A 15188-nucleotide genomic window follows, 5' to 3' on the forward strand; every position below is an offset into this window, starting at 1 on the left:
TTAATCCAACAGCCTTGATACTGGTTCTTCATTGTCACTTAATTGTTAGCTAAAATGGCATAAGAGCAACATTACCATTGCAGCGATATTTCAGGTTGGACCAAATAATGTTTTCCTGAGAGAAGCAGAAAACTCCAAGCCGTCCTCCACGCATCGTGGTGTCTATAGTTACACCAGAGTCTGCCACTAGGTCAGAGCCTTCATAAAATCTTGCCCTTAATGAAAGCAAACAGAAGCTTTATTAGATATTTTTGAAGGCTGCAACATTCCTGAAAGTAGTGTTGTTATCCATGGAGACACTATTACTTGGACATGCTATCCCTCTCATCTAGCCAGGGAAGAAAAAGCAGTTAAGGTAGCTCCTGTGTAGGCTGGGAACTGGAGCAATACTGCATACTGGCAAGAGCCAGACAAGGGAGGTTTTTGAGGGGTTTCTATATATCCTAAAAAAAGCTTTGGAATATTTTACTTTTTCCTGTTGTCACTCCAGCTGAGTGCTTTAGCTCTTGAATTTTCCACAGTGATAGGAGATATCACTGTGATAGGAGGGATAGGAGAACCAGACTAGGTCAGTTGAAGAAGGCTAGATGGATATTGCACAGTTTGAAGTCTGAAGCTGAACTTTTTTTTTTTGTTTTTGTAATAGGAAAAGTTTCAAACAAACCATTGGGATTTTAAACTTGTCTGTGAGATTTCTTTAAAAATGTGCATATAATTAACTCCAGGAACTCTTTTGCTGATCTAGCATCTTCTTGTTAGAAAACCCATCATCAAATTCCCAAATAGCCCTGTGAAAGCTGCACCCCACCAGTATTTAAGTGTGTTCTCTGTATTGAGGGCTTGAGCAGGACCACATTGGAGCCAGCTGAGCTGTTTGTTGGAACACTGCCCAAATCAAGTCCTCAGCCTATGGGATACTGGGTAAATGACCTAGAGGACCAGGAACCTTGGAGGGCCCTGTTGTTGATGAGGATACTGCTGATACATTTCTGTATACAAGAAATAAGCGAATGGTGAAAGGAATGAAAGTTCCTGTGTCTTTTCATAAAATAAGGGAAAAAACCCAAATCCTGTTGTTTCTGTCTTTATTTACTGATTTACTGAGGCAATTCAGAAGTATGTGTACAATGAATAGAACTGCCTGTCTTGCAAATTTCCATCGGAGGGGCTGGTTCAAGTGACTTTTTCCTAGGCTTCCTTGAAGCCTCGAAAGACTTCGCTAGACAAGCAGTGGTCTGTGGCATCTGCCCTAACCAGACTGCAGCAAGAGTGGGCAGAGAGCTGAGAGAGGCTGGCTTTAGGCCTGGATACCTTTAGTTTTAAAGGATTCTGTGACACAGACTGTGCTACCTTTCCCAGTTACAGGGAGCATTACTTAGGCTGGCTGGGGAGACTGCAGCCATAGGAGATGTTTGCTCATGCAACAGCTTCACTAACTTCTTGGTCTAAAGGTAAGTTGCCACCCAAGATCTATTTGCTACTGCCCTGTGGCTGGGGCACAATAATTGACAATATAAATGTTTTTAATCCATTTTAGCATAAAAGTGAATCATGCTCACTCCAATTACTACTGAAGATGATGCTCTGCACTAGAAAAGTGGAATAATTACATCATCAAGTTACTGTGTGTCAACTGCAGGGTGATTGTTTTCCTGAAGAAAAGGTGACTTACCATATTTCTGTTCTATTACAAGGTTGAAAGACCTGATTTGATCGTGCCAGGGCAGTTAGTTTTTTGCATTTTAACATCAGCCTTGATTTACAAGCATAATTCCTGCTGATTGCTGGATGTTGCAGAATAAAATGTTTCATCCTGAATGGTGATTTTTTTTTTATTTTTTTCTTTTTTTTTCCCCCAAAAAAACCAAAAAGAAGGATATATAACATTCATTACTAAGCTTTGACAAACTTTCTGCTATATGCTGAGTAATCTTGAATCTATCACATAAAGATAATTATTTGTTAGTTACATTCACAACTTCTAAGTGGACAACTTTTATTCTTTTATTCCAGAATACATAAATGAACTATCCAAATTCCAAGAAAAATATTCTAAAAAATTAAGAACATTTGAAATATATTGCTTTTCAGATCAGTGGCCAGCATAGCTTGGAAAACAAGGTATTAAAGCCAGAAAAGAGCTCATCAGGGTAAGCACAGTTAAGAGACAGACGGTCCATATAAAGAGGTTTAACTTGAAATTGTCAAGGAAAAGAGCTGCAGGCTGAATTCCAAAAGTCTAATTTGTTACAAGCCTTCATCAGTACAAAGCCTAGACATAACAGAAATTCTCAGGTTATCATCTGAATCAGGTGTTGAGAAATTACAGTTTAGGCAGACATGTATCTGTACTCACCTTACCTATCCTTCCCTCTCTTACCTGATATAACCAATCTGAGGTCTGTGCTGCAAGAACCAGCGATAGGAGACTTTGTCTTTCCACCCTACATTTCGGGGGTCCTTCCAGAGCAGTCTGACCTGATCATTGGTGTCCCCTGTGTGCCAGAGGGAGTTGCGGAGGTGCTCACCAGGACCTGTCTTGGATTTCACAGCCTGCAAAAATAAAATTTTCCAACACTGACCACGGACAAAAGTCACTTTCAGGAGCCAGGATTTTTTTTAGTGAGGAGCAGGTCTGCAGAAGCATACTCTCTGCTGCAAACAAGCCCCTGACTTCTGTTCTACAGCCGCAGCCACTGCCTACGTGGACAAAGCAACCAGCTGGGTACTTGGACAAAGGAAAAGGAGGTAATCTGGCCAGTCAAGGTCAGAGCACCATCACTGCAGAGACTAAATGCTCCTGTGGATCAGAAAGGCAAGATGAAGTTCCTTAAAAAACCAGTGCTATTAAAAGGGCTGTGTGGCAGCTGCCTGACTTAACCATTTTGACAGCAGCTGCCAATAGAGAACAGCAGTCAGGCAGCACAGCTGGCATGCAGTGTAGTGGTTTGGCTTATGCATGGTGTGATCACCTAGCCCATGGCCAGTACATGCAAGATGGCACAGCCAGGCTGCAGTGAGCACTGTGTCCTTAGCTAGGAGCCACCACCAGTACCTTTAGCTGAATGCCGGGCTCTGCAACAGCTCGGAAGGGAGTTGCTTGCCAGTACGTCTGTTCCGTCTGTTTCCACATTACTACATAAAAGCTAGAGCTGTCTTGATAACCAAAAATAAAGCCAGCATAGTCGTCATCTGTCACTGTGTTGACATGAAAAGTGCCCTCAAAGTCAACGCCGTTAAAAGCCGTGTAACCTAAGAGTACACACAAGTTAAAAACAGTTCTGCAGAACACACATTCATATTCTGTGCATTTTCTGCTCTAAAACTTGAATCTCAGAAGAGACTACATACCAACAGCAAGGCCAGGATCACTGTTCATAGTCTGCACAATTTCCATCCCCTGTAAGGGTAAATTCAGGGTGGTTAGCATGTGTGGCAAACTGGATTAGCTAAGCCTGACAGCCTTTTCTGGTCTTCCTCTAGCATCTCCTTCATTCCTCTCTTCCCTTTGATCACAATGTATCTGTGACGCTTGTAGGTCTGAACTAAAATCAGTGAGAATTGTAATCAAATACATAATCAATATTTCAGCTGCTTGCATAGCATGAGTTGGGAATGATTTGTCAGTTTTCCTAGTGCAGAATTAGTCATACTGGTATTTTGATAGTTTCTTTCCCTACCACAATCTTCTGGAAATCTGAATCCGGCCAAAACTGGGGTGCAGGGAAGGAGGGAAGAGGGTTGTGGTAGGAGAGCTTTTCCTAGGCTTAGCTCATACAGCTGGATCACAGAGTTCAGGGTTAAACTGACTGCCAGGACTGGGTTAAGGAAGATGTATACATCCCAGCTGGCGTGGGAGAGATTTTTGCAATGGGAAAAAACTGCATGTTCCCTGTGACTCATAAGACATTAGCCTCCTGAAGGCTAAAATTTGTTAGTGTATGTAGGTTACTGGAATCCATCCAGGAGTACTGCAGTGCTGCATCCAGCTCTAGAGTACCAGCACAAGGAGGACATGGACCTGTTGGAGCAAGTCCAGAGGCCACAAAGATGACCAGAGGGACGGAGCACCTCTGCTATGGAGATGGGCTGAGAGAATCAGATTTTTTTCAGCCTGGAAAAGAGAAGGCTTTGAGATGTGACCTTACAGTACTTGAAGGGAGCCTACCAGAAAGATGGAGAAGGATATTTTATCAAGAATATGCAGTGACAGGACATGGGGCAATGGATTAAATGTAAGCGCAAGTAGGTTTATATTAGGTATGAGGAAAAAAAGTTTAACTGTGAGGGCTGTGAGGCACTGCAAGGTGGTTGCCCAGAGATGCCCCAAGCCTGGAAGTGTTCAAGGCTGCCTGGAGCTCTCAGAAACATGGTCTAGTGATGTATGTGGGCACATGTTGGGGTTGGAATTAGATGAGCTTTGAGGTCTCTTCCAACCTAAACCGTTCTATGATTCTGTGAAATGCTCTGTTATTTAACATGCCAAACCTTTTAAATTATCAGAAGGATTAATGAAACTTGTTTGCTACAGAAATATTTCAGTGGGGTAACACATGTCTCCCTTCTAGCAGTAGCAAAATCCACCCAGAGTAAGTTGGCTAGTATATAACTGGTTTTGATTATTGGGAAGATAAATTTTGATAGCTTGAAGCCTATCAAAAGGAAAATTCTGTCATTATTACTCTTGAAAATAGTCTACTAATCAACAGCTTCCATGTTTCATGTCTGCCAGGGGTCCAGCAATTACAGAGCCAATTTTATTGTTATCAAATGATCTTTCTCAAACAGGTAAGAAAGACCAAGTGTATTTTTACCTGGTTCAGAACCACCCAGTTGGGATCAATCTGCGCATCCCCCTCTGGGTCCAACACCACTGTCTGATAGGCCCTGAAGTCTGTCAAGGTGATCTCTGCATTCTCAGGACAGACATCGATCCGATCAATCACTGTATCCTGGTCAAAATCAGACTCACAGACATTGCCAACTCCATCACCTGAATGCGTCAGAGAAGGAAAAAGAGATTTATGGTGCAGCAAGTAGTGATATCTGGCCCAGCCATGGGATTAGGGTGTCCAAGAAGCACGCAGAGTGTCAGCTCTGCTGGCTGTAGTGCCTGAGAAAGTGCCTCTGTTTTGGCTAAAGGGCCCCTGAGTGCCGCTATTGTTCTTGGGATGAGTGTATGCATTGCTAGCGATTGTGTTGCATCCTGGTGCATACAGCCTGGAAATGAATGCCTGAGAATCTAAACAGCTCCTGAAGGCCCATCTTACCATTATCATCTTCCTGCCCTGGGTTGGGGACCAGTCTGCAGTTGTCAGGGCCCGGGGGCAAGAGGTCAGGAATGCCATCATTATCATCATCCTCATCACACTCATCACCCAGCCCATCCTTATCTGTGTCCAGCTGGGAGCTGTTAATAACAGTAGGGCAATTGTCTGTGCTGTCCTGGTGCCCATCACCATCGCTGCAAGCACAGAAACAAAAAAAATGGTATACCAGTGTCAGCTCCTGCCTCTGCACAGGGAACAGCAAGGACACCTGAGGGGGAAACACAACAGTGGCAGCTCTGGAGCTGGAAGCAGACCAGCAGGAAACAAAACCTGTTTTTGCTCAGGTGGCTGAACTGCAAGGAGAGCAGGAAAAAAGAGACTCAGATAAGATAAGGTGGCAGGAAAGCAAAGACCAAGCCAAAAATTCTCACAGCAAGTAAGCCTTACATGGTGTGAGAAACATACTGGAGCCCAAGAACCCAGTCAGTGTCCACTCCTAAAGGGAACACATCCAACAAGTCCAGTGTCACCAATCAACAGGCACTCAGAAGACAGCAAGAGCTGGACCTTGTCTTATGCACACGTGTCTTTGTGCTCATGAACATGCAGGTGTGAGTGTGAATGAAACTTTACACTTGACACTCTACATGAGCACCTGAAATCAGACATTTGAAAACAAGCACTGTTTTTAATCACCTTCCTGCATAGCAAGTTTTCATGGTGGATTTGGCACAGCTACATTAGTGCTTGTACTCAATGGTCTTGAAGGTGTTTTCCAAACTGAATGATTGCCATACTGCAGCTGGGACATGCAGTAAGAAATAGAGGAGAAAGTCTGTAGCTCCCTCCAGGCCTTGGCTGCATCAGCTGGTTACAGTGAAGAGCCACCAGGCCCAGGGACACAGACTACAGAAGAAGGTGCAAGAAGCTATGGGTGGCTACATAACCTCTCCATCCCAACTGTTAAGTGCATCCCTGAAATAAACCTGCCTGAAGTGTGGTGTGTTTTGTATTCACGCCAAAACAAAACTGATTTCTAGCAATTAGCAGGCATGTTTTCCCTCAGTAGCTTCTTATTAGCACAGGTGGAGTAGAAGTGGCCTGCAGCCAAATTAAGGTCACGCTATGGCTTATAGGTAGGAATATTCCCAAATACCTCACCCCTGCTTAAGAAATATGCTTTAATTTTAGGTAAGAGTAATCAATGTTTGCAATATTGAGATAAAATGCAATAAACACCATACATGTGTATCTACTGCAAGGTTAAGCATGCTTCACACAGGAAATACTTCACACACATTCACATTAGTGAAATTTATAAGGGAGGGAAAAAGTCCTTTTTTAAAAACAGAACAGCAAAGACATATCAATTTAAGAGTAAAATGCTGATGGCCTTGGCAGCTACTGGCTCAAGATTGGGAATGATCCCTTCAGAGATATGGAAGTGGGCTCCCTGCAGGTCCATTTGCAGAGAGCAGCACCCACCAACAACCCTGGGGTGAAACTCTGTGACAGCACAGGATTTGTCAAATCCCTTGCCTCTTGCTGTAAGTGAGGTGCATGTGGGAGGACCTGCCATCCCATAATCTGGTTATGCTGAAGCTGCTTCCAGACAAGTGATGCAGTTTGTCATGGGATGTGCTCCTGTGAATGCCCAAGGCATATGAAATCCATAGAGAAAGGATCCTTGCCAGTCTTGCTGTACTAAAGCAAAGGGGTTGCTCTGCAAGTGTTTAACACTTTATAATAAAATTTTGTTTCTGCAACACTAGGTTCTTAAGGAAAAACATAGAGCCCTTAACTTAAATTTCTGCTTAGGAAACAGAGAAATAAAAGAGGAATGAAAAACAAAAAGAAAGAGGAAAGAGATTTTCTCACTAAGAAGCTCTGAGCATTACTCTGCGTTTCACAGCCAGAGAACTGCTTGAATGTCACTTCCACAGGAACTCAGCGTAAGCCTGTGTGAATGGCTATGAGGGCGAAGGCTCCATAAGTGTACTACCACAGGAAAGTGAACAAACAAGGCCAATAAATACTAATGCTGTTTTTTAAACAACATCCCTCTGGAATTAAATCCAGGCTAGACAGAGGGATTACAGCTCCTCACAAATGCTTCAGCTCAGGCCTAGTCTCTCTCACAGCATACCTGTCCTGATTGGTATCACAGGAATCTCCAACCAGGTCATTGTCGACATCAGACTGCAAAAGGGAACAAAGTTCCAGTATCAGCTGTCAAGAGCATCTATTTAAATTGTAGGATTAAATCAAAACACAACACAAGACATTTGTTTTACAGAATATATTTTCTCTCTTGCATCATCCATCTAACCAAAAATTGTTTTATAAAAAAAAAGGACAGTGAATAAACACAGTTAAACTTAATTGAAGAGTTCAAGCAAGATTCTTCTACTATTGAAAATAAGTATTCCTAATTTGTAGCCAAGGTTTATTTCTTAAGCATCTTTAAAAATCTAGCATGTTTCTCTATAGTTTCCAACATTTTTCATTGGTCACAGGGGCTGAAATCAGAATTCCAACATATGAAAAGTTACAATGACTTCTCACCTGAGAGCACTGAGAGTTCTGATAAATACAGACACCAAGATTTTTGTGCAAGTTAAAGAAATAGGAAGTGTAACTAAATCACACCCCTGTGTGGAGTCTAGCATTGAACTCTGCGGGACTGAAGCCCATTTCTGACCATGAGAGTAGAAGATACATGCTGGGTAGAGGTCCTAACAACATCCCAAACTGTGAGAGTACAACTAGTGGCTCCCCTTTCTCACATTAGGAGAGTCAGCATGTCTGTAAAACTCCTGAATACCTAGATATATACTATATTATCCAGGAAATACACATTATTATAATACAAACACTACGGTTTCATGGGTTGCTTCCTTCTCTTGCACCTTTTTAGGCCTCAGCAGTCCCTCTCCCTATACAAGAATAATTTTTCCTTCTGCCTGCTAACCTGGTTTGGGTTGCTGATTGTAGGGCAGCTGTCACAGGCATCACCAACACCGTCATTATCTGTGTCCTCCTGGTCTTCATTGGGAACTCTCTGACAATTATCCAAAAGATTCTTAACACCTAGAGTAAAGTGGATTGGTGTATTAAAGACAATTCCCATATTTGTCCATACTGGACAATATAAACATTAAAACAGTAAAGACTGTTCCTTTTCAGCAACTACTTAATCCTGCAATGAAATTTTAAGTCTGCACAGTAAATTTTTCTTATGTGTGCATCACTCATTTAATAGTAGGAACATCTTGCTGAAGCACAGCTGTCCACCCCATCACACCCTTTAATTACACACCATTCATTCTATCCTGTTTCTGTGTCACAACTTACAGGATGGGACATTTAATCTTTTTAATTACATTTGAAGTGGTGTGATTTTTTCACTTCTTTCAAAGCCTCCCACAGCAATGAAAACCATATGTTGTGTAGCTCTCAGGTACCAGTGACTGGCAGCAGCTGGATGCTCTGGAACATTTGTACCTTTAAGGAAATGCTGAATGATCAACAACCTTAACTTCTACTTGAAACAGGGCTTGGTTTCTCTGTTACAGTGTACAGTGCTTCCAATGTAGGCTAAGATAGGTATTAACTGAATTAAAAGGATTAAAAACACAGGTTTCATAAAGACTATGTGTTACATGAAATCTAATGCACACTCTGGGCAAATTTGAATGACATCAGAGAAGCTGAATGTGAAAAATCACCAACCATCTCCATCCATGTCATCATCACAAGCATCTCCTTTCCCATCACCATCTGTGTCCCTCTGGTCATTATTCAGGACATTACGGCAGTTGTCACAAGCATCCCCGAAGATATCTTGGTCACTGTTTCTCTGGTTAACATTGGGAACCAAAACACAGTTATCCTGCAAGAGACACAGAATCAGACTTCATTTGGGGTGTGAACCTTTAATTTCTACTTTAGTTGATTTATAAAACACTTGTATTTATTTCTATTTCCAAAAAGAACCACCAAAAAACAAGCACAAAACAACAAAATAGTGTGAGCAGTTTTGACGTTTTATGTCAATATCAGCTCTGGATCACATTTCTCCTGCTCCCTCAAAGCTCTGCTTTGAGCCACTTCTGAGAACCCTAATCGCAAACACCCAGTACCATAAAGCTTTACTTATAACCTTGATTTCTGATTCTCATTTTGCATGGGTAGATGGTGAGGAGCCTGTTTTGGTACCCGAGCTTTCTCACGTGGTCCTTCTCAAAAGCTGCAGTTCAGAGACTGACAAGGTTTGCAGACGCTCTCAGTGAAAGGCCACTGCCCCCTTCCGGTACAGACTAGCTGGAAACTGCGAAAAGAACTTGATGCAAAAAGGTACCGGTTTTTTTTTTGGTTTTGGTGGTTTGTTTATTTCAAACAAGCTGCTATTGACTTTTAGAGTCCACCAGGAGGTATTTGGAGAAAATTTTATTTCAAAGCGGTATGCAATTTCTACACCTATCTAGCACGCCTATGATGTCATCCTGTTGCCTATAGGGAAGAACAACAGACATTCAAAAAAATATAGAAGTTACTCAATTATGAAGGTGCTGAACCTGCAAATAGATTTATGATTGTAAGAGGATTTAATTTTTTCATTTTAGAACATTAATAAAACCAGTTGATTTAAGCCAGCGGGATTTAGCGTGGAACTCTCTGGCAAAGCAGCCTGAGACAGACCTGTGACTGCTAGCCTGCTCTAGCTGCAGGTGGACATTTGTACTCTGGATAACATGTTCTTGTTCACTTGGACGGACATTAAGCAGTATCAGTCAGCAATCCTAATACAGAACAACAGTGGGCTTGTAAGAATACCAGGTGAAAACAAAACAGCTTTTCCAATCTGAATGAATCCTCTAATATATTTTGCTGCGTGTACCCACATGGAAACCTCTTCTGCTTTGAGGATACAATCCAAAGCTTTTTCAAGTTATTGGCAAGACACGCATTCATTTATGTGGGTTTTGGATCCCCAATGAAATGTGTTGTCGGTCGACCTGCTCTTTAAATAGATGTTAATGCAAATAATGTTCCTGAAGGTCATGCTATGGGAGACTGTGACTGAAGGACACAAGCTCTATATACAAAAAGCTTTAGAATTAAATGATAAAAGGTAGTAATGGAGGATACACAGGTGGGATTTGAGGCTGTGTAGGTTAAGTCTTGCAAGAATGAGCACTATATAAAAGAAAAAGACAGGGTTTAAGGGGCCACTGACAGTGTCCAGTATGCAACAATCTGGCAAACAGCAGTGAGTCAGATTTCAGAATCACTTTCATTTGCAGCAACAGGAAATCTTTCTGTTTGCACAGATGCCTGCATCCTGATCCATACACAGCACCTGCTCATTGGGAATGCCATCTCCATCTGCATCATCATCACAGGCATCTCCAATCCCATCACCATCAGCATCTTCTTGTCCAGAGTTTGGGACAAATCTGCAATTGTCCTAGACAAAAAAGGAGACAAGTCTGGTGTTCTATAGGTAAACTGGATTCCTTCATAATTTGAATGACTTTTTCCTATTATTTATTAAGTAGAAATTAATCATAAAATTTAATAGAATTCAATAACCTGAATAAAATATGACTACATTGAGTCATGTTTATTACAGTCTTCTTCTTTATCCCTTCATGCTCTGAATTATTATAGAATTAAGGAAGTGTTTCTTACCTTTCTGCAGTTTTCAGCAGAGCATGAGAGTTCTTCATTAGGGTAGCCATCGATGTCAACATCTTTTCCACAAATATAGCCATCACCAGCCCAGCCAATGCCACACTATCAATAAAACATCATGGTAATACTATCAAAAGGTTAATGAATCACTGTATAAATAGTCAAGAAGGAAAATTCAAGAAATTCAAGAAAAAATTCAAGAAATATTCAAGAAGGAAAAACACACCAGTCTTGAAAGCAGCAGCATACGGAAGTCACGGCCAGATACTGAAGGTACAATGAGGTACAGAGAGCTTATAACAAAGGTTTTCTTTCCACATGGAGAGATGCTGCAGTGTATCCAGACATAGCTACAAAGAGCTACAACTTGATGTCAACTGGAATGTGTGCCTGCCACACCTAATGATTTCAGCTGTATCTTTAGATTTCTTATCGACACTGGCCAGGAACTAATTTTGGCTCCTCAGCTGGCAGGCTGAGAAGAAAATAGGAGACTAGGTAAAGTATACACCTAGCATCTCGGCAAGGAGCACATGGTTAGATGGGACGACTGTGTTTTGTTCAGTATCTCAAGAACACATCTGCAACTCGAGGAAGTTTTAAGAGTATTGGAATTTACAGTTTATATCTACAAGACAAATTAATCTGCACACAAGTTTCTCCTAGCCAATTAAATTATTACTGTTTCAAACCAACACATCATTGGTGTCGAAGACATATGCAAAGAACTGCATGTCAAAATCTGTCCTTCCCTTAAAACCAGGATTTGCTTGCTACAAGCATCTAGGCATTTTCCCATTACAGCATGGACTTAAAATACCCTAGATTATTTGTCTTTGAAACAGATGTACTTAAAAATGAGACCAAAGCAAGTGCCAGCAAAAGCATGCACTGTAACCAAATTTAGGACACAGGATTAGTCTCTTGCTTTCTGTTGCAAGATGGAAAAACTAAGTAATATACTTCAGTATACTCTTACAGTGGAAGTTCATATGCTGCTTCTGCACTTCTGCTCCCATAGCTGGTAAGCACAGAACAGCCTCCCTGTGCCTGGAATCTGTCATCTCACTTTAAAAAACATTGTCTCTATCAGCCAGCAAATACAGGCATGTTTGCTATGCAGAAAGGATCCTTACTCAGAGCTATGTCGCTGAGCACCAGGAAAGGAATTTGTCCTTGGGAGGTCTTCTGTAGAGTGACACTTGACAGTCTTTTCTGAGGAGACTACATAAAGTCTACAAAAGTGATTCCTAAAGATCTAATTACATAGACACAGTGAATATGATACATGGACATGGCTGCTTTACAGACATGTGGCAAGAACAAAATAATTGCAAGCCAGTTTTCACAACTGGTTTTGACCAGTGTGCCACAATTGGTATAACATCCAACTGTACAAAATGACCACAAAGCCTTTCTCATTCCAGCCTAAAACAGGCTGGATTTCACTGTAAAAATGCAAAAATTGATGAACTCACAATACACGTCACATCTCCTCTCCTCTCCTCAATACAACGGGCATGGATGCTGCATGGATTGAGGGATCGATTCCTACAACTTCGTTCAGCCTGGCATCCCCTTGTTTGGTCTCCTGTATATCCTGGTTTGCACTGGCCACAGCGGTAAGACCCCTGTGAGAACAAAAAGTCACCAGCCAGCCTTTTAACAGTACTTCTTTCCCTTTTTAAAGCAAGCACAAGAGCAAGACTCAAGTCATACTGTTTAGCCTTAGTTTTTTATCCATTGAGGTCTCTTATACTGTGAACAAACTTTATTTTCTACACGAAAATGATATTTGGCTCCCAGAGTGCATGCTGGAAAACATATTCACCTCTTGCCTGTTTAGACCAGTGTTCTGTTAAACCAGAGAAAAATCATATAGCAGCGAAAGCTTCTTCATGATGTCTTGTCTTTGCCAGCATCACCTTGCACTGCTTCCAGGTGGCTGAAACTTTGTGCAAAACTCTAAGCAGCAGCTGATTAATTGGGCTGGATGATCTTATTTCACTGTAAAGCACCCCTATCAGTTTATCTAAAGGCAACTGGTCACAAATTTTAATCAAAGAGAGATAAGGTTCATCATTTCTTTGCCCCATTTTATTTTTTTAAGTTAAAATGTTTTTAAGCCAATTTGAGCCAAATCTCTTTCTTCAGAAAAGAATTCTGTATCTGAAGACACAACCATCTTCGTTTACACTGCAATAAGAACATCCATGTAAGTTTTTGCTATGGTTTACCATGGCACATGCATATGTATTTCATATGTATTACTCTCTTGTGTAAACAAACACAAGCTACACAAAGGAATCTCATCATTTGCTGGGCCAATCACCATATGAGATATAAAGAGAAAAATGCTTATAAGTGCGGTCTTCTTTAGGCATTCAATGTGGCTTTTGTCTCTGTTTCAGAGTCTTGCAGACCTGTAACCTAAGATAGAAAAGTTAATTGAGAACAATCTATTTATCTTACGGAGAATAATTATTTTTTGACATGTCAAAGGACAGAAATGGACAGGTATCTGACAAATGTGCATCTAACCATTGGTGAAACTGAGGTGCTTCACACAACTTCACTCTTCATGTACAAAGTTTATTGGAAGAACTGTCAGGACTGTTGTAGTCCACCATCACAAGGAAATCTACTTATTTCTCAGGTGGGCATTATCTTTTCCTCTATTCCTAACTTTGTTACAGATTTTAACTGTGTTCTGTCTGCATACTTTCAGGATGAAGATGAAAATAAACAGATGACTGAAAAGTAAAGTAATTCCTGGGCCATGCAAATGGTATGGCTTACTTGAAACACAGCAGCCTGTGCACTTTAACCTAGTGGATGCCAGGGTAGTATCTTCTGGAGTCTACTGAATTTGCTTGGTATATTCTGTCCTATATCAAGCTCTGGTATGCATTAAAATAGCCTCTAAGGCAGCATTTCCAGACCAGACTGTTTCTGATGGGATACAGGATTAGGCACCCCACACTGCTCTGTTTTGACAGATGGCAGGCCACTTGGTGCCTGCCCTCTGCAGACAGGGCCTGACAGCTTCCCAAAGAAGCTGCATGTCTAGTCTTACAGCAAGATACAAAATGTTACAGTGAACCTTCTAAATATTAAAAAAAAATGTACAAACATACTGAACAGTGAAAGCAGACCTAAGAAAACAAGCTTATTCTCAAGGAAAGGTAACACTGAACACAAATGGTAGCCTCAACAATACTTTGCTTCAGAAAGGACCACCTTTATACCTGAAGGATACTTTATACCTTTCTCCGGCTATGAAGGAAGCCTGTGGCATGCACAGAACAACCAGGGGATCTGGCCCAGACAGCATAGATTTATGATAGGTAGGTCCTGTGTGCTCTGTAAGAGGGTGACTTGCTCAGTGGGTGAGCCTCTGACACCATCTCCCACAGCAATCCCCTGGGGAAACTGGCAGCTGATGGCTTGGGCAGATGCACTGTTCACTGGGTTAAAAACTGCCCAGGCCCAGAGAGTGGTGGTGAGTGGAGTTACATCCAGTTGGTGGCTGGTCACAGGTGCTGTTCCCCAAAGCTCCACAGGCAGGGGCAGAGTGGCTGGAAAGGACCTGGGGGTGCTGGTGCCAGCAGCTGAACATGAGCCAGGCTGTGCCCAGGTGGCCAAGAAGGCCAATGGCATCCTGGCCTGGATCAGCAATGGTGTGGCCAGCAGGAGCAGGGCAGGGGTTGTCCCCCTGTCCTGGGCACTGGTGAGGCCACACCTCAAGTGCTGTGTCCAGTTCTGGGTTCTTCATTACAAGAAAGACACTGAGGTGCTGGAGCGAGCCCAGAGAATGGCAACTAAATTGGCGAGGGATCTGAAGCACAAGTCCTTTGAGGAGTGGCTGAGGAAGCTGAGGGGTGTTTAGCCTGGAGAAAAGGAGGCTCAGGGGGGACCTTATAATTCTGCAAGTACCAGAAAGGATGCTATAGGTGGATAGTGCTGGTTTTTCTCCCAAGTAAGAAGTGATAGGACAAGAAGAAATGGCCTCAGATCCTCAGGCCCTCTCAGCTCAAGGGAGATTAAGATTGAATATTAGCAAGATTTTTTTTACAAAAAGGATTGACAAGCATTGTAACAGACTGTCCAGGGAAATGGTAGACCCACTGTTCTTGAAAGGGTTCAAAATATGTGTGGATGTGGCACTTGGGAAAATGGTGTAGTGGTGCGATTGTCAGTACTGTGTTAAGAGCTGGACTT

At 42.0% G+C, this 15188-nt stretch overlaps 2 protein-coding genes across 10 annotated transcripts in view; one reads left to right on the top strand and one right to left on the bottom strand.

Annotated features, from left to right (window-relative positions):
• SERINC5 (serine incorporator 5) overlaps nucleotides 1-15188 on the top strand; it is a 78894-nt gene that overhangs the window by 59398 nt on the left and 4308 nt on the right. Inside the window, exon 14 of one of the 7 annotated variants that reach the window (XM_033520559.1) lies at nucleotides 10604-10655. The exons of 5 other annotated variants lie outside the window; for them this stretch is intronic. The gene's annotated coding sequence lies outside the window, so the exon portion shown is untranslated. Of the gene's footprint in view, nucleotides 1-1359; nucleotides 1845-10603; nucleotides 10656-15188 lie in introns of those variants that run through there. One more of the 7 variants, XM_033520558.1, reaches the window with a different exon arrangement.
• Nucleotides 1-15188, bottom strand: part of THBS4 (thrombospondin 4) — a 47309-nt gene that overhangs the window by 3608 nt on the left and 28513 nt on the right. For 2 of the 3 annotated variants that reach the window (XM_015652691.3, XM_015652692.3), the window contains exons 10-21: nucleotides 12446-12598; nucleotides 10965-11069; nucleotides 10633-10740; nucleotides 9003-9162; nucleotides 8242-8360; nucleotides 7417-7469; nucleotides 5271-5464; nucleotides 4815-4993; nucleotides 3352-3400; nucleotides 3056-3252; nucleotides 2381-2553; nucleotides 76-215 (exon numbers count right to left, since the gene is read on the bottom strand). In XM_015652691.3, coding sequence (XP_015508177.1) covers nucleotides 76-215; nucleotides 2381-2553; nucleotides 3056-3252; nucleotides 3352-3400; nucleotides 4815-4993; nucleotides 5271-5464; nucleotides 7417-7469; nucleotides 8242-8360; nucleotides 9003-9162; nucleotides 10633-10740; nucleotides 10965-11069; nucleotides 12446-12598 — 1630 coding nt within the window. Of the gene's footprint in view, nucleotides 1-75; nucleotides 216-1851; nucleotides 2273-2380; nucleotides 2554-3055; nucleotides 3253-3351; nucleotides 3401-4814; nucleotides 4994-5270; nucleotides 5465-7416; nucleotides 7470-8241; nucleotides 8361-9002; nucleotides 9163-10632; nucleotides 10741-10964; nucleotides 11070-12445; nucleotides 12599-15188 lie in introns of those variants that run through there. The other variant, XM_033520556.1, reaches the window with a different exon arrangement.

Source organism: Parus major, chromosome Z, assembly GCF_001522545.3.
Source record: "Parus major isolate Abel chromosome Z, Parus_major1.1, whole genome shotgun sequence".
Taxonomy (NCBI): Eukaryota; Metazoa; Chordata; class Aves; order Passeriformes; family Paridae; genus Parus; species Parus major.